General features: G+C 37.7%; 1 protein-coding gene across 11 annotated transcripts in view; it reads right to left on the reverse strand.

Annotated features, from left to right (window-relative positions):
• NEO1 (neogenin 1) overlaps positions 1-26239 on the reverse strand; it is a 242625-nt gene that overhangs the window by 28137 nt on the left and 188249 nt on the right. For 9 of the 11 annotated variants that reach the window (XM_060294023.1, XM_060294026.1, XM_060294021.1 and 6 more), the window contains exons 10-19: positions 25855-26003; positions 25340-25478; positions 18495-18544; positions 17383-17530; positions 14390-14500; positions 13114-13308; positions 6444-6539; positions 3664-3887; positions 3445-3583; positions 1470-1577 (exon numbers count right to left, since the gene is read on the reverse strand). In XM_060294023.1, coding sequence (XP_060150006.1) covers positions 1470-1577; positions 3445-3583; positions 3664-3887; positions 6444-6539; positions 13114-13308; positions 14390-14500; positions 17383-17530; positions 18495-18544; positions 25340-25478; positions 25855-26003 — 1359 coding nt within the window. The remainder of the gene's footprint in view (positions 1-1469; positions 1578-3444; positions 3584-3663; positions 3888-6443; positions 6540-13113; positions 13309-14389; positions 14501-17382; positions 17531-18494; positions 18545-25339; positions 25479-25854; positions 26004-26239) is intronic. The other 2 variants (XM_030875039.2, XM_060294020.1) reach the window with 1 other exon arrangement.

Consider the following 26239-nt stretch of genomic DNA (forward strand, 5'->3'; position numbering starts at 1 on the left):
CAATGCAGTTTTGAAAACTAGTAACTAGTAATGGCCTGACAATGCTATATATATATATATTTTTTTTTTAAATTTATTTATTTATTTTTGGCTGCATTGGGTCTTCGTCGCTGCATGTGGGGCTTTCTCTACTTGTGGCAAGCAGAGGCTACTCTTTGTTGTGGTGTGCGGGCTTCTCATTGTGGTAGCTTCTCTTGTTGCGGAGCACGGGCTCTAGGCGCGTGGGCTTCAGTAGTTGTGGCACGCAGGCTCAGTAGTTGTGGCTCATGGCTCTAGAGCACAGGCTCAGTAGTTGTGGAGCACGGGCTTAGCTGCTCTGCGGCATATGGGATCTTCCCATAGGGCTTCCCACAGGGCTTGAACCTGTGTCCCCTGCATTGGCAGGTGGATTCTTAACCACTGCACCACCAGGGAAGCCCATCAATGCTGTTTTAACTCTCACCAATGTGATTTCCCAGGAGAAAAACTCCTAGGAGATGCGCAGCCACCTCTGCTAAATTCTCCCAAACTTGGGGTGGGTGAAGTCACAGTGAAACGTCACCTGATACATCCACCAGAGGGCACTCAATCTCCATGGTTGAGGCAGGAAGAACCACAATCACAAGCCTACCTGACCTACACAGTGCAAAAATGCACTGCATCATTACTGGCTTTAAAGACAAAACAAAATGTAATCCATGTCAAGTCATGCTTAATTCCTTTATGGAAGAGGCACATTCTAAAACCTAAAGTAAAAATTTCATAAAGACTTGGGATTTATGGAAAGGGATTCCTCCTGAAAGCCAAGGCAGGACAATGCTAAGAAAGGCCTTCAGTTTCCTTAGGCTGCCTTATTCATACGAAGAAACTTCAGGAGGCACACACCTACCTGGAGCAGAGGCAGGTTTTCCTCCCTGATAAGGCCAAGGAAGGCATAGTGCCCTCTGTTCTGAAAAAATTCAAGGTCCCTTCAAAGGCCTAAGCCAACTCGGACTTTTAACTCTAGTAAGAGCATGGGAAGCTGAAGTAGCAGCTCTGGGTGAAAAAAGAAACTAAAAGCCTAATGGGTTTTTTTGGCTTCTGGGTAAAAGAACTGAGTTTATATTTATTGGGTATTATCCTGTAGAATTAGGCAGGGTCTTTCATCTCAAAGCTGGTCATCTAGTCAAAGATAGAGAAGAACAGCTTTCCTGAGGAAAATAAATATGTCCATAAGTTCCACTATAACCAAAGGCTGTCTAGTACAACCCATAACCTTCAGACTTTCATGCAACATGGGTCAGAACAACCAGCTAGTGAATCATTTTTATGTCACTAAACAGCACGTCCTTGCTCCACCTTCCAGGACCATCACGACTCATACCTCATAAAATGGCCAAGGCAGCTTTAAGACCCCCATTTCTCCTAACAAGGAGGCACCCTTCTGGAATGCTTCTGCCAGGCAGGAACAGGGAACAGTCACACACTCAAAGGCATCTTAGGCCTCTTACCTGTAATTTTGCCATTGGCTTCAGAGGGAGGCTGCCAATTTACAATTATGGTCCTAGGTTTTCCCTCTTTACTCACAACTGTCACATCCTTGGGTGGAGAAGCAGGAGCTACAAAATAATAATACTTTCAGTAATTCCCATCCATTTCAATTTAATTCACCCTTTCCTCAATCCTTTCCATTTAGAAGGCACAATGAAGGGCAGAGGCAAAAAAGATAAAGCCTCCTGGCTTCAAAGAATTCATTGTCTATCTATAAATAGCTCCAATGAAAAGAAGGATATGCAAAGTACCAAAGAGGAAATATCACACCATGAGGATACAGTATAGGCATCCAGATGGGGAGGTCAGGGATATGCAGGCTAGTTAGGGAAATCAAAAGACATTTGTAGTCCCTGCTTGATAGATCAGGAGACTGAAAATGAGAAATGTTATATAATGTGCCCAAGATGACATTTTCCCCCCAATTTGGATTGTTTTGTTAGAATAGTTTTAAGTATAAAGTAACTTTCTCTCTACTTACAGTTGGCTCTCTAAACCAAATACAGTGTTTGAAAACCACCATTCCCCCAAAGAATAAATGATTTACAAATTGATGGGTTTTTTTTTTAAGTTAAATTTACGCTGAAAAGATACGAAGGTTATTGCTCTGAAATGTAAAGCTGTTTATGGAACAGAAAAACCAATAAAATAAAAATGACAGTGCATCTGTATTTCCATGTTATGGCTGAAAACTTTTAATGTACTAGTTGGAAAATGAGCAAAGTAAGTATATCCTTAAACTTACTCTTCTTTTCCTAAAATACTGGAATTCTCCTAGTATAAAACGGAAGGGAGCCCAGTGAAATGCAAACTCCTGATGGAGTATCATTTATTACCTAATGGGCTGGAATGAAAGCACAAAGATACTCTTAAAACTGGCAAAGAAAGCAAACTCAAGGTCTATTTAAGCTTTTGTGCATTATATTTCTTCCTCTCCAAATCTATCCCCTTTTCTCTGCAGGAAATTCAACCAACTGTGAAGATAAAAAGACATTAGGGCCAAACCCAGTCTACGGAGACTTTATAGCTCTAGTTTTTTCATTATTCATTTAAAAGAGAGAAAGAAATAGGAGGGTGGAATAGACAGAGCCTCCCAACGGTTACACACCTCCCCATGCTAGGCAAGTACAAGGGGCAGAAGGGTAGGTCTACAAGTGAGCAAAAAGCAAGCAAAATCTTAAAATTGGATGGCTTGCTTTCCCCTTGATTTACTTAGCTGTCTTTTTTCTTTCATGTTTACTTACAGAGAAAAACCCTAAGAATACTCCAGTGGGAGATTTTATAAGACACTAACCAGTTTGCAAGAAAGCTCCTAGGGAAGGCTTGGGAGGCTCTGGTAAAGTGTTGAGGCTCTAGCAAGCATAGCATTGGTGAAGGGCAGCCCACTTCATCTTTTCTATCTCAATTTCCCAGTAAGGCAAGGTTAATAACCGTAATTCCTTACATCTACACAGTGCTTTACAATTTACCACGTACTTTATTTATAGGGTACTTTATTTGACCCTATAAAGTAGGAAAGGCAGAGATCACCCCTCTTTTATAGATGGAAGAAATAGATTCATCCAGAGAGGCTGGATGACTTGCTTATGATCACAGTCAACAGATGGTTGACCTTGGAATTGAACTCAAGTCTCATGACTCCTAAAGTCTAGTACACTTTGCATTATATTGTCCTATTTGCTAATGTTCTTGTACAACGATGAAAAAACATAATTAATCAGCTGAAAAAGCAAACACTGAACTCCAGCTGTAGCTGCTCACTGTGTTCTGTAAATATGTCAATTCATGCACTCAATTCTTTCCTTGGGTAGGAAAAACAGGTGATGAGATGTCTTATGACTTGAGATATGGCACAACATTAGCACGGACTTTCACTGGCTTTCACTTCTTGCAAAGAGAAGAAATGCCATGTGACAAAGTTCTGACAACACATACCTGATTCAAAAGTGGTCCCATGTGCTGTCATACTCCATGTGCTTGATCTTCGACCTTTCGTCACCATCACAGAGAATTCATAGAGTGTATTTGGTTTTAAACCAGTCACCAAATAACTCAAAGTCGTTGCATTAGCATTCTGGAAATATATGAATCAAGAGCTTCAGAGTCAGAAAATATCAAGAATTAGGTTTTCAACCAGAACAAATGTGCCAGTACCTTATACTTGGTGTTTGCTGGGATGTTGGTTTTCCATCGGACTGTGTAGTATCGGGAGTCTGTAATCTTCTGGTGTTTGGGCAGTGAGTTGTCTGCCCATGTAATCCTTATGGTGTCATGACTCAGAATGGAAGCCTGAACTCCCACGGGTGGCATCATGGGAGTAGGATCTGGCACTGGAGTGTATGGAGCATTAATAACAAATAAATCAACTTCAGAAGTGTCTGGGTAAAAAGTAATTAAAAAATGGAAGTGCCATTTTTAAACAAAAATAAAAGAAAAGGGAAATGCAGGGTAATATAATGGAATGAAAGGTGAGAAATGGAGAAAGAGAAAGAGAATCCGGAGTTAACAGATAACCACCATTCAGTTAAAAGAATATTTCCACTTGTGTTCTTTCAGGAAAAAATTGCAGGAAAGCATCTAGAGAAACAGTAATTAACTATTTTCTTCTCCTGTATTCTGTATGTATATTGAACAGGTATATAAAATTTGATAATCCAGTGATTATATTAATGTATTCAAACTTGAATTTTCTTTTTCCTAAAAAATTTCCTTTACATTACTTGAAAATTCTACCTCCTGTCCAAAAATCATTAAAAGATGAAAACTGCTTTTAATATCAAGGGTATTCTTTCTAAACAAATAACACAAAGCTCATGATCTGTTTTAATATTTCAGTGACTATGGATGAATTTTTGGGACATGGCTTATCAGTGGGTATCACTGGACATGTAGGGGTCCCTACTCTGGAACATGAGTCCTGAATATCAGCCAACAGCAACTTAGCCTGGCCTTGGTATTGGGCGCAGGGTCCAGTTCAGATCTGCTGATGTCCTGGGTCTAAAAGAAGTGCAGCAATATGGCTCACATGCAAATAAAGCAAAGGGAACTCAAGGGCATTACTCTTCATAGAGGAAAGGTAAGCTGACGCCACACAGGAATATTTCCACACTTTCTCCAGTAGACTTAGAACAACCCTCTGATGAATCCCAATCAGCTATGGGAAATGCCATAGTTATTAAAGGTCTAAATGACACAGCCTTGATGAACTTTAGAAATCAGAGCACTTATTTGATAGAAAGGAAAGTCTATACTCATGTGCTGTCCTACACCATATGCAACAGACACATTCTCTAAGCATCATTGTCAAAACAAAGGCCAGAATGAGCACAAAGGCACCATGAGCCCACGGCAATACAGCAGCATCCATTTGGGCTTTCTCAACTCTTGGCCAGTTTTCTAAGTATATACACACTGATCTATTTTAAGTGAAGGTTTTAAAGTGGGTTTCCCATATAGTTACGGTGACTAGTCCTTTCTATAACCTAAATCTGAAATGGCGTGGGCCTTGTTTATGAATAATTGCCAAACTAAAGAAATAGTCTCTATTTGCGTATTTCCTACACAATGAAGACTAAAAATAACACAGGAACAGCATACATTATAATCAAGGGCTTTGTTCAAAGATCAGGACACATACCAATTAGTTACAGAAAATGCACCTTCAGGTGCAAACATCACCAAGACTTTTTTGAGAACTTTTTTCTTATTTGTAACAACTCTTGGAAAAGATAACTAGGTTACATGACTTATGAACATTTCCCCTTGTATATTTCTAGCCATGTTATATTTTTAAGTCACATAAAAGAAAATAATTCCGAATTTGTTTTTTCTATTATAGACTGATTTAAGAAAGTAGCAAACGGCTTAAATATTCTTTTTCATCTTACTCTTTTTCCTTTCTGAAATACCAAAGCTATTTTTAAGAGAACTTATAAACTGTAAGCACACAGGAGCAGAAGACAGGATATGTAGCACGGTGCTAGTGTTTTTAAGTAAAAGCATAAAAAAAGGGGACAGAGATTATCTTTTTAAAACGAATAATGCCAAATCCATACTATTAAGCAAAGTATCCAGAATACATAGCAGGCAATACAGATTCACAATTTTGAGAAACAAATAGAAAAGAGCATTTCTGAAAGTGATAAATTCTTTGGTTTTCAGTACCCTTTAGAAAATTTTGCAATTCTAATATATTCACTTCAATGAACTTTCTCATTCAAACCTAAATCACGTTTTACATAATCTACAGAAATTTTACATTATTCTTTTAAAGATATTTTAAATAGATTAAATTACAAAGAAAAATAATAAAATAGATTGAATTAGATTAAAATAGATTAAATAAAATAGATTAAATTACAAAGAAAAATAATAAATATTTGGTCCCTTTTGTAATAAATGCACAGTTGATCAAATGGATAGTACATATGGCTTCATACTTTCTATAGATAAAGCACATAAAAGCACATAGAAAAATACCTTCCCAAATAACTCAGGTGACTAATAAAAAAAATGTTGGATTCATCAATCATATACATTTATTCCATCAGTAACCTATATATTTCCTCAGAGATATGGAGATCCTTTCATTTTTTTTCTCATTTTAGTTATAACTCACATGACCAAAAGATGAAAATTCGTTTTTAATTCTCTCACGACTATGCTTTCTAGATCCCAACATATTAAAAACATGTGTTACACATTTACATAGATTTGTTTACATGACAGGACTGTTAACATTTTCTAAAAAGCAAAACAGGGATTCATAGAACTTTCCATGTTTAAAGCCCATTTATCTTCCTATTTGAAGCCTGTACCCTAAATTGCCATATTCTTTTCCTTTCACTGATACCTATGGGGCAGGCCTCATGCCAACATTCTACTTAAGCTGCTGGAAAAAATGCTGAAGACCAGAGATGGACAGGGTACCTTACCTGTGTGAGGTCTGGTCACAGCACTCTCATAGAGGGGGATACCTTCACCCACATTGTTAAATGCTTTCAGGGTAATCACATAGTGAGAGCTGGGATCTGAAGGAAAGAAACAAGTGGAAACACTTAAAAAAATTCTCACTACAGAATTAAAAAAATTCACGGGTGACGATGCATAATCTTAATTGCAAAAAAAGCCAGGAAAGATTTTTAAATTTTTTATGTGGGATTATTCTGGGGGTGGGGAGGTATGGAGATGGCAGCATACAGAGTATATAGAAAAACTGGCTGGGATAAACTTCCTGGAATTAGTCCCAGGAGTCAGGTTGACTGTTCCTGAATCCTCTCTTGGCTTCAGCTAATCAATGGTTTAGTGATGTTATTGTATAGTGAAGAGCTTGGATTAAAATGAATAAATAAGATTTTCATGTGCTGGAAGCCCATAGGTGGAGCTTGGAATTAAACAAACCCCTTTCCTTCTCAGGAGGACAGCAACTGGAACAGCCAAGCTAGACAAGTAGGAGATAAACTGTTAACTCAGTAACTGCTGAAGATCCTTAACTCTCTGGAGTGCCTACAAATCCAGGAATGCCAACTTAATCCAGCCTTCATGCAGACTTCTTGGTTGGAAAAGACATGGCCCAGAATTTCAACCAGCTAGGAGGTGGTGCTGCAGGAAGTGTAAGACTGAAAGAAACACTTCTCCAGGTGATCATATAAAATGCTGCTAGTCAGACTTGGTGAAAAAGAGAGGTATTAAATAGTTGGAATAGTATTCATTCTCCTACTGGCTAAGGCAAATCAGGAAGAGTCTACTTTATCACATTCCTGATCCAGACAAGGTTTAGTATGGGTACTTCAAAAGTCTAGCTTCAGAAATGAAGACTTGGGCTCCACTGAAGTGTTGCAGGGGGAGAAGCTGACCCATAACACTCACTTCTGGCAAAGTTGGGTAGATTTCCAAAGTGGCCACACCTCAAGTGTCCTGCATTACTTTAAAAGCTGCTTGGTGGCCCATCCTCTAGATACCAGTGAGCAATATATAAAGGCACCTGGTCTTCCAATGTTAGAAAGAATTGACAACAAATGGAATCAATGAGACTTAGTACTTGACTGGCAGGAAAGGGTGCTGATATGGGCAACATGGTGGAAGGTGATGTCATTCACTGAGACTGGGGACAGAGGCAGAGCAACTACGATACACATTTTCCAGACTTGATTCTAGGTCCCCTTCTATTCCTACTCTTCACTCTCTCCCGATGTGCTTTCATTTATTTCCTTGGTTGGATTAGCATGTATGTGCCATCAAGTGCAAACTAGTCCTGACTTTTCTTCTGAGCACCAGACCTCTAAGTTCAACTGTCTATCTGGATTTCCACTTGGATGTCTCAAATCTCTCTCTCTCCCCTTTCCCTGCTCCTTCAGCTGCTCCAGTTTTCCCTAGAGTTCATAAATGGTATGACTATGCACCCTGCTGCTCCAGTCAGAAAGCTGGGAGTCATTAAGACCTCTCCCTCCTCCCCTACACAAATGATCAAGCCTTGCTGATTATACCTCCTTGCCTCTCACCACTCTGCCTTGCTCACTGGGCTCCATCTTTACTGGCTATCTCTCAGTTCACCGAGCACTATGTGGTCTCTTACTACTGGGCTGCAACATGTGCAGCTGTCCCTTGCGCTAGGGACACATGCCACCCTTCTCTACTTAGACGATGCCTATTCATCTGAAAGGGCTCTTCCCAGACTGGATTAGCCTCTCTAGTTACATAGCCTGTGGCACCTCATTTCTCTTCCTCAGCACTCTAAACAATTTCAATTATTTAGAAATTGTATCATTTCTAATAATAGGGATCATGTCTGTTTGATTCTTTGCTCTGTCTCTAGCACAGGGTCTGGGGTATTTGCTGATTGAAAGTTTGCAGGAGAAGATACTAATTTTTTTTTTTTTTTTTGTGGTACGCAGGCCTCTCACTGTTGTGGCCTCTCCCGTTGCGGAGCACAGGCTCCGGACGCGCAGGCTCAGCGGCCATGGCTCACGGGCCCAGCCGCTCCGCAGCATGTGGGATCCTCCCAGACTGGGGCACGAACCCGTGTCCCCTGCATCGGCAGGCGGACTCTCAACCACTGCGCCACCAGGGAAGCCCGATACTGATTTTAATTTTGATTAAATTATGATAGATTATGGGACATATCCCAGTGCAAATACCCATCAAGCAGATGTTTATATGGATCTGAAGCTCAGGAGAGAGCTCTTGTGTGAATAAATGAATTCCTAAAAGTATTTCTCAACTGCTGACTTTTGTTCAATATTATATGCATCTTAGCTCTATCTGTGATGATAAATATAGCAAGCTTATTTTACTTTACGCAAAATTAATTTTTTGCTACTTCTCAATGTACACTCTCTTAACTAATAAAATCTGTTTACTGTTTTCAGCACATGCAGTGCTCCTTCTCATCTCTTCTTTTCAACCACTCTGTTCTGACTCAGTCTTTCAAGTACAGGTCAAGCTTCTCCCCTGGCTGCTCTACTGTGCCGTACCACCTTTTCCTTCTCTGAACATACTTGACTTCAACTCATCTCATTGTTTCCTGTGTTTTACATTTCTTCTCCGATTAGACTGAACGCACCTGAAATTCAAAGACCACGTACTGCTTGCACTGCAGAGGATTTTCATTTCAGTAGCTTCATAAAGGAAACAGTAGGAGTGGGTCACCACAGAGATATTTTTATCCTATCCTATTCTTCTGCTCTCCTACAATTGCCTTATAAGACTGTTCGTGTGGGGAACACTTCCTAGGTTAACTGTGCTGTTTCTTCTTGAAAGGAAAAAGAGAAAGGCTACTCGGTTTCTGAATAAAGCATTAGATTGCTGCTTATTTTCTACCAGAAAAGATGAAGGTAAGTAATTTGTTGGACACCTAAAATTGTCCTTAGGAAAGATATTTACAAAGAAATGATGTGAACAAAAAAGTTGGTCAGGGAAGATTCTGAATTAAAAGGCAGGTCTTTCAAAGAAAGATCTCAATAATGATATAATCCAATTTGGAAAAGTAATTATATCTACCCAAATCAATTCATTTTCTATTATAAAATATTAACTATATCTCAAAATTTTGGCTTTGTAATTCAACTTTGAGGCATAATTAGTACGAACTAAAATGTACCAATTTAAATGTATACTTTTAATTTTGATAAATATATACACCTGTGTAATCATGACCACAATCAAGATAGAGAATATTTCCAACACTCCAAATAATTCCCTTATGCCCCTTGCAGTAAATTTCCACCACCCCAATTTCCAGGCAACCACTCATCTTGCTGTGTCACTATAAATAAGTGCTGTCCCTTCTGTAATTTCATAAAAATATAACACAATACGTATTCTCTTGTGTTTGGCTTCTTTTGCTCAGCATAATGTTTGTGAGATTTGTTTTGTTGTGTGTATCCATAGCCTATTTCTTCAAATTGCTGAGTAGTATTCTACTGTATGGATATAGTATAATTTACCATTTACTTGTTTACCCCCTTTAGATTATTATAAATAAATATATCATGAACATCTGTGTAGAAGTCTATGTGTAGATATGTGTCTTTATTTCTCTTGGTTAACAATCTATGAGTGGGAATGTTGGGTTGTATGGTCAACGTTTTAAGAAACCTCCAAACTGTTTTCTAAAGTGGTTGTACCATCTGATATTCCCATCAGCAACCGTGAGTTCCAGTTCTATATCCTTGCTGATATCTGGTATTATCAGTCTATTAAATTTTAGCAATTCTAGAGGTTGTGTAGTGATATTCCATCGTGGCTTTATTTGCATTTCTCTGATGATTAATGAAGCTGAGAATCTTTTCATGTGCTTATTGTCCACTCATATATCATATTCTTTGGTGTACTGTCCATCCAAATCTTTTGCCTACTTTTTTATTGGATTGTTATCTTCTTATTGAGTTGTTAGAGGCGCTTTTTTTTGTTTGCTTGTTTGTTTTTACATCTTCTAGACTGAAATTCTTTGTCAGGTACTTGAATGATGAGTATTTTCTTCTAGTCTCTGGCTCAGAGACTTTTCATCTTATTGGTGTCTTTCCAAGGAGAAGTTTTAAATCTTGAGGAAGCCTGATTTATTAATTTTTTATTTTTAATTTGTGCTTTTTTGCATCCTAAGAGATCCTTGCTACCCCAAAGTCATGAAGATTTTTTTTCTGTTTTCTACTAGAAGTTTTATAGTTTTAACTGTTGTATTTAGATCTGTTTTTGTGTATGGTATGAGATAAGGGTCAATGAAGGTTCTTTTTTCTTTCTCATACAGATATCCAATTATTCCCACACCTTTTGTTGAAAAGACTATCCTCTTCCCACTGAATTATCTCAGTATTTTTGTCAAAAATCAATTGACCATATACGTATGGATCTATCTGTGGACTCTATCCTGTTTCACCTACCTTTTACATAAACACTATCAAAATGTCTCGGTTACTGTAGCTTTATAATAAATCCTGAAATCATGTAGTGTGGGTCTTCTAAACTTTATTCTTCTTTTTCAAAAATGTTTGGCTATTCCAGCTCTTTTGATTTTTCATGTAAATTTTAGAATAAGTTTATCAACGTCTAGAAAAAAGTCTACTGGGATTTTACGTGGGATTGCATTGGAGAGGACTGTCATTGTAATATACTGTTTTCCAATCCATGAACATGGTATCTCCATTTATTTAAGTCTTCTTTAATTTCTCTCAGCCATCATTTTCCACTCTTCAGTGCACAAATCTTTATATATATATAAAGTTTATTCCTAAGTACTTCATATTTTTGATGCTATTAAGTGGTATTGCTATTTTTAAAAATTTTTACTGGAGTATAGTTATTTACAATGTTGTGTTAGTTTCAGGTGTACAGCAAAGTCAATCTGTTATACATACATATCCACTCTTTTTTTGATTCTTTTCCCATATAGGCCATTACAGAGTATTGAGTAGAGTCTCTTGTGCTGCACAGCAGGTCCTTATTAGTTATCTATTTTATATATAGTAGTGTGTACATGTCAATCCCACTCTACCAATTTATCTCTCCTCCCCCTTACCCCCTGGTAACCGTAAGTTTATTTTCTACATCTGTAACTCTATTTCTGTTTTGTAGATAAGTTCATTTGTACCCCTCTTTTTGGATTCCACATATAAGCAATATCATATGATATTTGTCTTTCTCTGTCTGACTTTACTATGACAATCTCTAAGCCCATCCATGTTGCTGCAAATGGCATTACTTTGTTCTTTTTTATGGTTAATATTTCATTGTATATATGTACCTCAACTTTTTTAACCATTCCTCTGTTGAAGGTGGTATTGTTATTTTAATTCCAATTTCCAATTGCTTATTGTTAGTATGTGGAAATACAACTGTTTCTATATATTGACTTTGTATCTTGTGACCTTTTAAACCCAGTTATAGTTTTAGTAGCCTTTTTAATAGATTCCTCAGGATTTCTACCCCAGTAACAATGAGCATGTATAGTGCTCAGATACTGGTTTCTAAATATCATTTATAAAAAATCAGGAGCAATAGCTGATTCAAGGGCAAAGGCTAGGAAAATACCAGATAAGCCTGTAACATCGTACTGTGTCAAAAAGAAAGAAAGTGCTCAAAGAAAGATAGGAGATGTCAAACGGACAGAGAAACTAGTCATAAAGAGACTCCCATTGGCCGCTCTTTCACTATGAAGAGAAGGAAAGCTCTTTCTTATCAAAGCATGCTAATAAATGTAGAAGAAATAATGGAATTAGGAAATCACCACTTGGGAAACACCACAGTAATAACTGTTAACTAAAGATTCTAAAACTAGTGAGTAAAAGTTGGACAAGAAACAAGATATTTACAAAGATTCAAGGTACCTCCCCTACAAGGTACTTTTTAATTATGAAGGAAAAAAATAATAACCTTATAGTAGAGAATGTGGAAGATACCATTTTAACCAAGTGGTTAAAGTTAACATCACTAGCATTAGACTCTCATGTGCCTCCTGATATGATGTACTGACAAGAACACATGCATCTATGTCACTCCTTCCAAAAATGCATAAGCTGAATGTAATGAGGAAATATTACACAAGTCTAAACTGAGGAACATTCTATAAAATATAAATGGTCTATATGTATTTTTCAAAAATGTCATAGTCATGGAAGTCAAGAAAAAAACAAGGAACTGTTACATATAAAAGAAAACTAATGAGAAACAATAAATACAACATGTGATCCTGCAACAGAAAACAATGTTTTTCTTTTGTTATAAAGGACATTAATGAGACAGCTAGTAAAATATGAAGTCTTTAGATAGTTTCACAGTTAATTTGCTCATTTTGATAACTGCACTGTGGTTATATTAGAAAATGCCCTTATTTTTAGGAAATGCAAATTAAAAGTAAATATGAGTGGATATAGAGGGGCATCATGTCTGCAACTTACTCTCAAACGGTTCTGCGAAAAAAAAAACAGGTACATACAGCAGATAAAGCATATGTGGTAAAACGTTAACCTCTGGGGAATCTGGGTGAAGGATATACAAAAATTCTTTGTACTATTTTTGAAAGTTTTCTGTAAAAATAAAATTATTACACAATAAAAAGGTAGAAAGAAAGAAATCACATGTGCGATTACTTCCTCTACTTAGCACACATACCCAGATTTTCGATGGTGTAATAGCGCTGTTTATAGTCCACTTTTATGGTCTGGGCATGAGGGCTGCCAATGCCATAACCAATGGCATAACCTCTGACCACAATGTTCTGATTCTCCGGAGGTGTCCAGCTTACTACGATGCTAGTGACAAGTGGGCGGACGTGAAGAGAACTAGGCACTTCAGGGACACGAGTTTCTGGGAAGGAAAACAGAAAAGCAGGATGATATCCAGAGCCGCTTTCCTTTAGAATATTTCATCATGCTTGGGAAATGGTGTTCAGCCTTCTGCCAAATTATTTGGGGCTTAGTTTTTTCCATTTTGCCCAAGAATTCAGAGAATCTGTATGTACAGTGAAGTATGGCCCATGGTTTTACTGCAGTCTAAGAAAACAAACTCAAACAGCCTGAAATACAAAACACTGCAGTATTAATTTGGAAGGGAAGAGAAAGAGATCCAAGAATGTCTTCCCAATGGAGAAAAACAAATAAATTGTCTTTCAATTGTTACCCATTCCTCTTGGTCCTACATCTGAGTCCCAAACTCTACCAGGTGGAATGAGAAAGGCACATCAACTAATTAGAAGCCTGCTGTCAACAGGTGATCAAGTATCATATTACAGCAATGATATCAATTATTTACTCCCCAAAGTAATATGGTAAGTCAGAAAATATGAAACTTTAGAACCACAAATTGATTTAAATGGTGGGAGACTAAGAGGCTTTAAAAGGTGGCAATTTACAGTACCTTTCACATACATTATTTCAAGGCATAAATTTCTACCACTATTTAAAAATTAGTAAACAAAGAATTAGAGTAAATACCCAGGTCTTTTGTCTTTTAAGTGCAGCACCTGTCTCTGATAAAGGTACATACACACACCCACATGGAGTTATTGAATAAACAAGTGAGAAAAAGGGAAAGGTTTCCAGGACTAAGGGAAGAGGGAAACTGTAACTGAAATAAAGGCACAATTTATGTGGTTCAGCCTTAAATTTTAGATCATTTATCTACTTGACGGCCTTGGTAAAAAACCAGACTTAAAGCACTTGTATATTTTTACTTGTGCTGGTTCTGCTTAAAGGGACGGTTCTCTCTTAAAAAAAAAAAAAAAACATTCCAGGACACTTGCTGTATTACAGGAATGACAGCAGTATAAATCCACTAAAGTTCACAGATTTAAGCCACATAACACCCAAAATCTGTGCCTTTCCAGTTTGACTTATTTGATTTCAGTTAGTACCTAGCCTGTGCCAATCCTGCCGATTGCTGTTCTTACCATCTAAGTCACTTTCAAAAGTTTCAGCAGACAGCCAGTCAGTAGCAGGGCCTGTACCATTGATTGTTAGAGCAGCCACCCGGAAATTATATTCAGTCCCCCGATCAAGACCTGCAACCCAAACGACAGAAAAAAAAAAAGGGCTGAAACAAGAGGTTTGGAGAAACAAAAGATCAGCAATCTCTCATTAAAGCAAATATCTCATCCACCAACTTAATAAAAAGCTACTATCTTGATAACATTCCATTTAAAGTTAATACAGAACAAGCAATACATAAATACAGCACAGAGGAGCTCCTACCTCTGAAGTAGAGGCTAAAGCCCACAAAATCCAAGAGGAAAACAAAATGAGTAAAGGTCCCAGGAGACTTCAGATCTTTTAAAAGGGCTTAAAGGCATCTTAGAGATCACTTAATGCAATCCCTTCATTTTGTTACTAAGGAGGCCAAGGCCAAAAAGAGGCCAAAGGAATGAAAGTTACAACAAAGGAACAAAGTCAGTTGGTCTCAAAAGACACCAAAGACCAGAAAATAATGCAGAGGTATAACACCTACCAGTTTACCTCTGTTCTCTGGGCCACCCCATAACCACAGTAGAAAAAAATTTAAACATCTAATATGGCCTAGAAATCTATTTCTCAACAGCCTATTGCCCATAAGTATATACTATAAGTAAAAGAGAAATAAAGCCTCTCTACTATGCAATGTTTCATATTTACTATCAGCTAACAAAGTACCTGATATACAAATGTACCAAAGGCAACAAAGATCTACATGTAAAAGTCTACCCTACAAAGTGGGGTAACAGTCAATAATATGGTCAGCTATTCATATATTCATGCTTCCATTTTTTTCTCTTTTTATTGTTAAAATACATATCACATAAAATTTATCATCTTAGTCATTTTTAAGTGTACAGTTCACATGCATACATTTTTAGAGCACTTAGATTCTAGATATTGTGATAGGTCTTATAAGGGTTATGAAAAATTATCCTACTTCCCCATATTCAAATAACAGCATCTTTGGCCAGCAACATAGTACAGAAACTCCAAAGAGAGAGCTACTGAGAGAAGTTGGCTAGGATGCAGGATGAGCCCTTGCTCAGTTAATCAATCCTGTCACGTGGTGTGAGAGGAGAGATGGGAGGTTCTGTCCTCTGCAGGCCCATCCTGATTCTGTTTGTCCACAAGAAAGCAAGAAGCAAGACAGGAGGAGAAGCAGAACGGCTGGGGCCAAGTCAGTTTACCTCTCTGTCTCCTCCCTGCACACACTGAACAGGATGTGCCAGAATGGGCTACACAAGCATTTGTAACTTTAACAGACAACAAACATGGTTCAATTGAGGACCTGGAAGAATTCAACCAATCAGATTATCATTCCCTCGCCTCTGGGGAGTTGGAATGTAAGAGAGGGAGAGAGCAAGTGAGAGAGAGAGTGCACATAAGTAGGTGCAAGTGAGAGAGACGCGTGAGTATAGAGGCTGAGCTCCTCTCCCTCAAGATAACCTAGAGAGCTCATCGACTAAAACCAAGGCACTCGATTCATATTATAAAGACACGGCAGAATGTGTTTAGTGCTGTAAGTGGTACAAAAAGAAGACACAACAATTACTTCTGGCTAAAACTTAAAATCCTATAATTTGTTGTTCAGTACAGGATCTTGGGAACCCATACTGTTCTCCAATACTTATCAGCTTCAAGTTAATGCTTCAGGAGAACAATGATCTCCACTTTTGCTCATCATTGTATACTCAGTGCCAGTACCTGCTAATAAAAGTTCAATAAAGTCTATTAAACAAATGAATGAATCTAAATATGATTTTAAAATGCAAGAATTTTCTTGATAAAGAAAAGGCTATTTTTATGATGAAAGTGGTACTCTGCTTATACATCAAATGTTCCACTGAGAAAACGAATAGTCTCCTCATGGGCAAGGACTGTATCTACTTTTATTTATTAGAAACAAGAAGAGTGCCTGGTATACCATAAATATCTACTATTAAACATACAAAATAAAAGCCTTATCTTTGGGAAATGTTATTTATCTGTGTCTGGAGTAAAATCAGACTGACTTTTAAGAACATCCGTGACCAATTTTGCTGTCATGCTCCTTTGGTGAGACTTCTCAGCAACACCCCTACAGCCATATTTACCTGCTGCAGCTTAGAGCTGTGGGGTTATGAGAGGAAACTAGAAGACTGAAAGATACCCTTGAAGACAAACATTCACCTTCTCCTATTTTGAAAGAAGTCAATCTCATCCATGAGGTGAGGAGTACAGAGAAAAGCTTGCTGGTTTACTGGAGTACAGTTTTTCACTGTCACTGGCTCTCCAATTTTCAGAAACCTATACCTATTCAGATTATATGGATTAGCGTTCATTTTTATCAGGTGTGCCACTTGCTCTGTTTCACACAAAGGGAGAACTATACAAAAGAGCTATCCTTGACAGAATTTTCTAGAACTTTATCATGTCTGTAGAAGGAAGAAAGATTATTGCATGGCTGTGGCTATTCACAAATGTTGCTTCAGGCCACATATACCTGAGTGGTGTCAGCGTTATAGAAGTCATTTTGTAGGCCTCTGCTACCAACTAGACTGAGTGGATTCTTTGCTTATATAGCTTTGTTTTACCTTTCTTTCAGATTACAAAAGAGTTATATGTGTGTGTGTGTGTGTGTGTGTGTGTGTGGGTGTGGGTGTGGGTGTGGGTGTGTGTGTATATATATTCAAAAAAGAAAACATGGAGAACACAGAAAAACACAAGTAAGGCAATGAAACTCAAATGCAATTTCACCAGAGATGGCAGAACCTGTAAGAGTGTTTTCCACTAATTTTTATCAAGTCAGAAGTAGACTGAACTCTTACAAATTGTTTTAAACCATTTTTGCTTTGTGTAAGTCAACGGCCCAGAGCAGTCATTAGACTAGCACAATTCAATGTTTGAGAGAGACACCATCTCCTAGCTTTCGCCTATGTGCCAAGCAGCTTACCTTCAATCAGCTGTGACAGCTGTGTCCCAGTCACCAAAGTCTCAGTGACATCGCTCTTTCGGGAGGCCTTTCGGTAGCGAACCCTGTAGCCAGTGATCTGCCCATTTTGTGTGGCTGGAGGAGGTGGCTGCCAGTGAATCACAATACTCTGGGAAAGACAAGGTTACAGGGAAAAGACCGAATATATCAAATCTTGGTCCTGTTTTATGTATTATTACTCTGAATTCAGTGTGTAAGAGAAGGAACCATAAAAGCAACAGTGTTCAGAGTTTTACTAAGTTATTTAATAATCACTCAAAAATAGTGTTTAATTTTAAAACCATCAAAGCTCAAATGGGGAGACTGTATTTGTGGGCAGTATACGCTGGGCACTTGATTTATTTTGCCAGAATGAAGACATAGGGCAAAAGTCTCAGGAAAGTTTTTGAAGGAAAACGTAAGGTCAGAGGCATGTGGATTAGGAAGTAAACTACTGTTAGGTGTAAGGTTCTCTTCTACTTCCACTGTAACAACAGTGAAATTAGACAATTTCTGTCTAAAACTTTTCAAAGAGGGGACTGTTAATCAACAGCTGGCTGTTTCTTAAAGGAAAAGGAGTCCCATAGTCCTTTTTGAAAGAACTGACTGTCTCAGTTGTCTATGCAGCCCAGTAGGGGTTCTGGGCATCTGAGAGGCACACATGGCCTTCAGTGCACAGTGAACTTGACCAGGAGGGACAGCTTCAGCAATGCAACCATCTGACAGACATCTGCCTTTGATTCACAGTGGGCTCACCTCACAGTACTAAACAGGCTATGGTATTATAAACAACAACTTACTTCTTTCTACCTGTCACCAAGGTTCCGGATGGCTAACATCTAGGATGTCATGATTTACATAATAATAGCAATGTACTTGAAGAAAGGCTAAAGTAATTTTTGCACAGCAGAAAGGCAGTAAAGTTGAACAGAATCAACCAGAGTTGGCTTCTAAGCCCAGCTTTAAACTGGCAAGTGTAATATCTATGTTACTTTATTTCTTTGCTTGATTATGATTGTTTTGATGCAGAATCTCCCTCTCTGTTTGCCTCCTGAGGCAAATAGAAAATGAACAACAGCAATATGAAGTTTTACCTTTGAATTTCTTACTTCTAAAGACAGATTCTGAGGAGCAGCACTGGGAACTGCATAGGCGGAAAAAAAAAAAGAAAAGAAAAAAAATTTCAATCACTCAGGCATCACCCATCATGTGACTGTTCTTGGCTGGTCTTTATACAAATGCACATCTCAAACACTGATATACAACCTGAAGGTCTAACCCAGCAGCCAGTGCCCTCATGTTGAAAGTATCTGGACAAGGTGTGGGGCCATATTTGATTCATTTAAAATAATGAGACCCGTTCACATACGCACCCATATCCAAGTCAGGCTGTACCTTTGGGAAGTCAGGTACTTATTTCAAGGATATGATAGTGACTGTAAACTTTTCTAGACCCCAAATACATTCTGAATCTTTAACGTATTCTTTTGAATATTCTTGGGAGTAGCATATCCTTATCTTGGGATACATTTTCTGGAAACAAGTCTAATGACTATGGCAAGTGAATCAACTGGGTAATATCACTATGAGTCCAAAATGTGATGTACACAAACCAATGAGCTTGGATTTCTTGTGGGGTCCTAAACTGGTTTTAAAGGCAGTTTCCAAGTAGAGCAAAGAGATGTTTAAGCAATGACAGTCCAGTTAAGAAACGATCTGGCTTCCCAAGGGAACTACGTAGCAGGGAACACTCATTCAGATGTGAGAAGTTTGGGACCGTTGGTTAAAAAACAGCTGTATAACTTTAGCTTCTCACATATTAGAACATAAGACAAGGGTATCTCAAAGTTTATGGTCCATACACCCTCCAGTGTCTTCTTCTGTAGTAATTATAGGAAGCAAAGAAAATTTAAGTAAACCTGATTAGTTTCTTCTCCATCACAAAATGCTAACCTTGGCTTTTCTCTCCTAATCCATCCATGGAAATTTCTCCCTCCCATTCTCTGACATTTGGTGACCAGGCGTATAACTAAGTGCCCACTGAGCTACAGGCTTCTGAAGGACAGAGACTATTTCTTGTTCGCTGTTGAATCCTGTGCTAACAACAAAGTACATCAGGCCTCAACCAAGAGATTCAGGCACAGAGGGTCTGGAGAAGGACTTAGGAACCTGTGTTTTGAAAAAAGTCCATGGATGGTTCTGATCATCTCCCTGAACCTCTGACTTAGCTGCAAAGGCACCAACATAATTGTTGTTGTTGTCTTCTTCTTCATCATCAACACCACTGCCACCATCATAGCTAAGATCTGCTGCATGCTCCTACATGACAGTTACTTAATCCTTAAAACAATCCTACAAAGGAGTTTCTATTATTATTCCCATTTTATAGATAAGAAAACTACAGATGCAGCTCAGGAGAGTTAACTTGCTCAAGGTATTTGTTTCAGCTGGTATAGGAACTAAGATTTATCTTACTCCGAACTGCTGCCCTTAACCACCATGCTGAGACACATTCAGTTCCCGTGACAGGCACTGTAGTCAGCATGCCAAGCCACTTAATGCAGTTAAAAGTGGCTCATGGGTAGATTTAAGAGCCTACCTCAAAAAACAGGGTAATGTAGTTGGCTAACCAAACTACAGTTTGCATTTATTTTCCCCAACTTTTTATCCTGAAAAATTGCAAGCACAAAGAGTGACAAGAAGAATACAATGAACACCATGCATTCTTTTCCTGGATTCACCAATTGTTAATATTCTGCCACATCTGCTTTATTTCTCTCATTATATTTACACAAACATGTTTATCTATCTACATATTGTTTCTGGATGGCTGAGAGACAGTTACAGTCGTCATGATACTTCACTCCTAAATACTACAGTATGTATCCCCTAAGAACAAAAACATTCTCCAACAAAATGATAATACAGTGATCACACTAAAAATCTAATCAACACAAAAATATTACCTAATATACCTAATAACATAGCTAATATTTAATAGTGACTGATACTATACCAACCTAACATTAAGTAATTGTACCAAGAGTGTCCTTTTTAGCTGTTTCAACTCCCAGAATCAAAGATCACACATGTTTTATTTTATTTCATGTGTCTTTACTTTCCTTTAATCTAGATTCTAGAACGATTCCCCTACATTTTTTGGTTTTTTTCATGAGACTAGTATTTTCTAAGAATTCAGGACAGTTTATTTAATTATTTGCAGAATGTCCATCAATTTCAATATATCTAGTTATTTCATCATGATCATATTTAAATTAAACATTTTTGGCAAGGATACAACATAGAGGAGAAGTTATATCTTTCTCGATGCAACATATCACATGATGTCAGTCTGCTCCTTTGTTGGTGATGTGATGTCTGACTACCGGCTTAAAGGAGTCAAACTATAGCTTCTAAGGCACGCTTGTTTATATATAAGGGCTACACACATATACACACATTTTTAAGAAAAAGACATTTTTGTTAACACTTGGATTTAGCTGAGTTTCAGGACATAATACGTACGCTAAGTGCAATAAACTGCTATTTTCTGTTCTACTTTAAAAACATTTTTTAAAAATGCTGGTCTTGACCAACTCAATCTTGTTGGCAGGCTGTACTTTGAAAACGACTGCTTTAGGGTCATAGGTATAAGCAAATATTCAGTCACAGGTGAGAAATAAACTGTCACAAAATCCTGAGGAATTTAAAAGACCTATTTGTATGCACCCAACATAGGAGCACCTCAATACATAAGGCAAATGCTAACAGCCATAAAAGGGGAAATCGACAGTAACACATTCATAGTAGGGGACTTTAACACCCCACTTTCACCAATGGACAGATCATCCAAAACGAAAAAAAATAAGGAAACACAACCTTTAAATGATCCATTAAACAAGAAGGACTTGATATTTATAGGACATTCCATCGAAAAACAACAGAATACACTTTCTTCTCAAGTGCTCATGGAACATTCTCCAGGATAGATCATATCTTGGGTCACAAATCAAGCCTTGGTAAATTTAAGAAAATTGAAATCGTATCAAGTATCTTTTCCGACCAAAATGCTATGAGACTAGACATCAATTACAGGGGAAAAAAACCTGTAAAAAATACAAACACATGGAGGCTAAACAATACACTACTAAATATCCAAGAGATCACTGAAAAAAATCAGAGGAAATCAAAAAATACCTAGAAACAAATGACAATGAAAACACAACGACCCAAAACCTATGGGATGCAGCAAAAGCAGGTCTAAGAGGGAAGTTTATAGCAATACAATCCTACCTCAAGAAACCAGAAACACCTCAAACAACCTAAACTTACACCTAAAGCAATTAGAGAAAGAACAAAAAAACCCCAAAGTTAGAAGGAAAGAAAACATAAGATCAGATCAGAAATAACTGAAAAAGAAATGAAGGAAACAATAGCAAAGATCAATAAAACTAAAAGCTGGTTCTTTGAGAAGATAAAATTGATAAACCATTAGCCACACTCATCAAGAAAGAAAGGGAGAAGACTCAAACCAATAGAATTAGAAATGAAAAAGGAGAAGTAACAACTGACTGTATTTCTGACACTGCAGAAATACAAAGGATCATGAGAGATTACTTCAAGCAACTATATGCCAATAAAATGGACAACCTGGAAGAGATGGACAAATTCTTAGAAAAGCACAACCTTCCGAGACTGAACCAGGAAGAAATAGAAAACATAAACAGACCAGTCACAAGCACTGAAATTAAGACTGTGATTAAAAATCTTCCAACAAACGAAAGCCCAGGACCAGATGGCTTCACAGGCGAATTCTAACAACATTTACAGAAGAGCTAACACCTATCCTTCTCAAACTCTTCCAAAATATAGCAGGGGGAGGAACACTCTCAAACTCATTCTATGAGGCCACCATCACCCTAATACCAAAACCAGACAAAGATGTCACAAAAAAGAAAACTACAGGCAAATATCACTGATGAACATAGATGCAAAAATCCTCAACAAAACACTAGCAAACAGAATCCAACAGCACATTAAAAGGATCATACACTATGACCAGGTGGGGTTTGTCCCAGAAAAGCAAGGATTCTTCAATATACTCAAATCAATCAGTGTGATAAACCACATTAACAAATTGAAGGAGAAAAACCATATGATCATCTCAATAGATGCAGAAAAAGCTTTTGACAAAACTCAACACCCAATTATGATAAAAACCCTCCAGAAAGTAGGCAGAGAGGGAACTTACCTCAACATAATAATGGCCATATATGACAAACCCACAGCCAACGGCATTCTCAATGGTGAAAAACTGAAACCACATCCACTAAGATCAGGAAAAAGACAAGGCTTGCTAAAAAGACAAGGTTTCTCTTTAGCCACAGCAATCAGAGAAGAAAAAGAAACAGAAGGAATCCACATTGGAAAAGAAGAAGTAAAGCTGTCACTGTTTGCAGATGACATGATACTATACATAGAGAATCCTAAAAATGCCACCAGAAAACTACTAGAGCTAATCAATGAATTTGGTAAAGTTACAGGATACAAAATTAATGCACAGAAATCTCTTGCATTCCTATACACTAATGATGAAAAATCTGAAAGAGAAACTAAGGAAACACTCCCATTTACCACTGCAACAAAAAAAATAAAACACCTAGGAATAAACCTACCTAAGGAGACAAAAGACATGTATGCAGAAAACTATAAGACACTGATGAAAGAAATTAAAGATGATACAAATATATGGAGAGATAAACCATGTTCTTGGATTGGAAGAATCAACACTGTAAAAATGACTCTACTACCCAAAGCAATCTACAGATTCAATGCAATCCCTATCAAACTACCAATGCCATTTTTCACAGAACTAGAACAAACAATTTCACAATTTGCATGGGAACACAAAAGACCCCGAATAGTCAAAGCAATCTTGAGAAAGAAAAACGGAGCTCAAGGAATCAGCCTCCCTGACTTCAGACTATATACTACAAAGCTACAGTAATCAAGACAGTATGGTATTGGCACAAAAACAGAAATATAGATCAGTGGAACAGGATGGAAAGCCCAGAGATAAACCCACTCACATATGGTCACCTTATCTTTGACAAAGGAGGCAAGAATATACAATGGAGAAAAGACAGCCTCTTCAATAAGTCGTGCTGGGAAAACTAGACAGGTACATGTAAAAGAATGAAATTAGAACACTCCCTAACACCATACATAAAAATAAACTCAAAATGGATTAAAAACCTAAATGTAAGGCCAGACACTATCAAACTCTTAGAGGAAAACATAGGCAGAACACTCTATGACATAAATCACAGCAAGATCCTTTTTGACTCATCTTCTAGAGAAATGGAAATAAAAACAAAAATAAACAAATGGGACCTAATGAAACTTTACAGCTGTTGCACAGCAAAGGAAACCATAAAAAGACGAAAAGACAACCCTCAGAATGGGAGAAAATATTTGCAAACGAAGCAACTGACAAAGGATTAATTTCCAAAATTGACAAGCAGCTCATGCAGCTCAATATCAAAAAAATAAACAACCCAATCCAAAAATGGGCAGAAGACCTAAACAGACATTTGTCCAAAGAAGATATACAGATCGCCAACAAACACATGAAAGGATGTTCAACATCACTATCATCAGAGAAATGCAAATCAAAATTACAATGAGTATCACCTCACACCAGTCAGAATGGCCATCATCAAAAAATCTACAAACAATTAATGCTGGAGAGGGTGTAGAGAAAAGGGAACCCTCTTGCACTGTTGGTGGGAATGTAAATTGATACAGCCACTATGGAGAACAGTATGGAGGTTCCTTCAAAAACTAAAAATAGAACTACCATATGACCCAGCAATCCCACTACTGGGCATATACCCTGAGAAAACCATAATTCAAAAAGAGTCATGCACCACAATGTTCACTGCAGCTCTATTTACAATATCCAGGACATGGAACCAACCAAAGTGTCCATCGACTGATGAATGGATAAAGAAGATGGGGCACATATATACAATGGAATATTACTCAGCCATAAAAAGAAACGAAATTGAGTTATTTGTAGTGAGGTGGATGGACCTAGAGACTGTCATACAGAGTGAAGTAAGTCAGAAAGAGGAAAACAAATACCGTATGCTAACACATATATATGGAATCTTAAAAAAAAAAAAAAAGGTTCTGAAGAACCTAGGGTTAGGACAGGAATAAAGACGCAGACATAGAGAATGCACTTGAGGACATGGGGAGGGGGAAGCGTAAGCTGGGATGAAGTGAGAAGGGACATATACACACTACCAAATGCAAAACAGGTAGCTAGTGGGAAGCAGCTGCATAGCACAGGGAGATCAGCTTGGTGCTTTGTGTCCACCTAGAGGGGTGGGATAGGGAGGGTGGGAGGGAGATGCAACAGGGAGGAGATATGGGGATATATGTATATGTATAGCTGATTCACTTTGTTATACAGCAGAAACTAACACACCATTGTAAAGCAATTATACTCCAATAAAGATGTTAAAAAAAAAAAAGACCTATTTGGCAGTCAAATATGATTACTAAGTAGAGCAAGCCCAGCCTTCCAACAGCCCTGGGATGGTCTGTGCTATGAACAAGCAATAATATTTACTTATACAAAAGCATCTAGTAAAAATAAAAATACAGAGAAACTATTCAGTTCCAGGCACTACATGTTCTATGCTCTCTCACTGGATCTTTACAGCAACCCAATGAAGTTGGTATTATAAATTTCACATATAAGGAAACATGCTCAGACATGTGAAGTGACTTGACCGAAGTCACACTACTAGAACTGGTATCTGAACCAGTTCAGATGTCAAATCTCCTTGACATCAAAGCCCATGATCTTGCTACTATGCCACCAGCGCCCCCAAGCATGGTATTTTGTTCCACAGGAAGAAAGACTCACCATCTGAAAATGTTCGAACAGCAACATCTTGTGTGGAGACTCCAGGACCATGTTTATTGTAGGCCACCACTCGGAAACTATACTCTGTATATTTTTTCAACCCGTTTATGGTGTGGGAGTGACTTGAAACATCAACATCCTTGAATAAAATAAAACAATTTATATATACACAACTCAAGCCAAAAGAAATGCTGCAAAATAAAGAATTAACTATACAAATTCTATATTTGACATAATGCAGATTTTTGTCCCTTTTACAGAATATTAGTTAACAGTTAAAGCAAATTAATCATAAGCACTGCAGTTTGCTGAGAAATACTCCTTGATGTTTAGGAACCCTTGCTGGCAAAAACTACAGAATAAACCTTTGTACCAAGAAATAGAATCTATCAACTTTTCATTTCTTATACGTATTTTTTTCCTCAGATTTCTAGACAAGCAGGTTTTGAGATTTGGAAATATATTTCAACTCTACTATTCCAATCAATGCATTAAAAAATGGCTTCCTATTATACCTGTTCTTTATCAGTTCCTTTTTCCATGTAGTACAGTTTGTAATTCTGAATTTCCCCATTTCCAGACAATGGTGTTTCCCAGGTGACAGTAATGGAAGTAGGTGAAGTTGCATACGCTCGGATGTTAGGTGCTGGGCCAGGGAGCTGAACTAGAAAGAAAATTTCAAGACAGTACGACATAAATAAAATTTACTGCATCCCTCAAGACCATTCTCAGCAATAATGGCACACTATGGTTTTTTTAAAAAATTTAATTAATTAATTAATTATTTTTGGCTGTGTTGGGTCTTCGTTGCTGCACATGGGTCTTCTCTAGTTGCAGCGAGCAGGGACTACTCTTTATTGCGGTGCGTGGGCTTCTCACTGAGGTGGCTTCTCTTGTTGA

Source organism: Globicephala melas, chromosome 2, assembly GCF_963455315.2.
Source record: "Globicephala melas chromosome 2, mGloMel1.2, whole genome shotgun sequence".
NCBI classification, from domain to species: Eukaryota; Metazoa; Chordata; class Mammalia; order Artiodactyla; family Delphinidae; genus Globicephala; species Globicephala melas.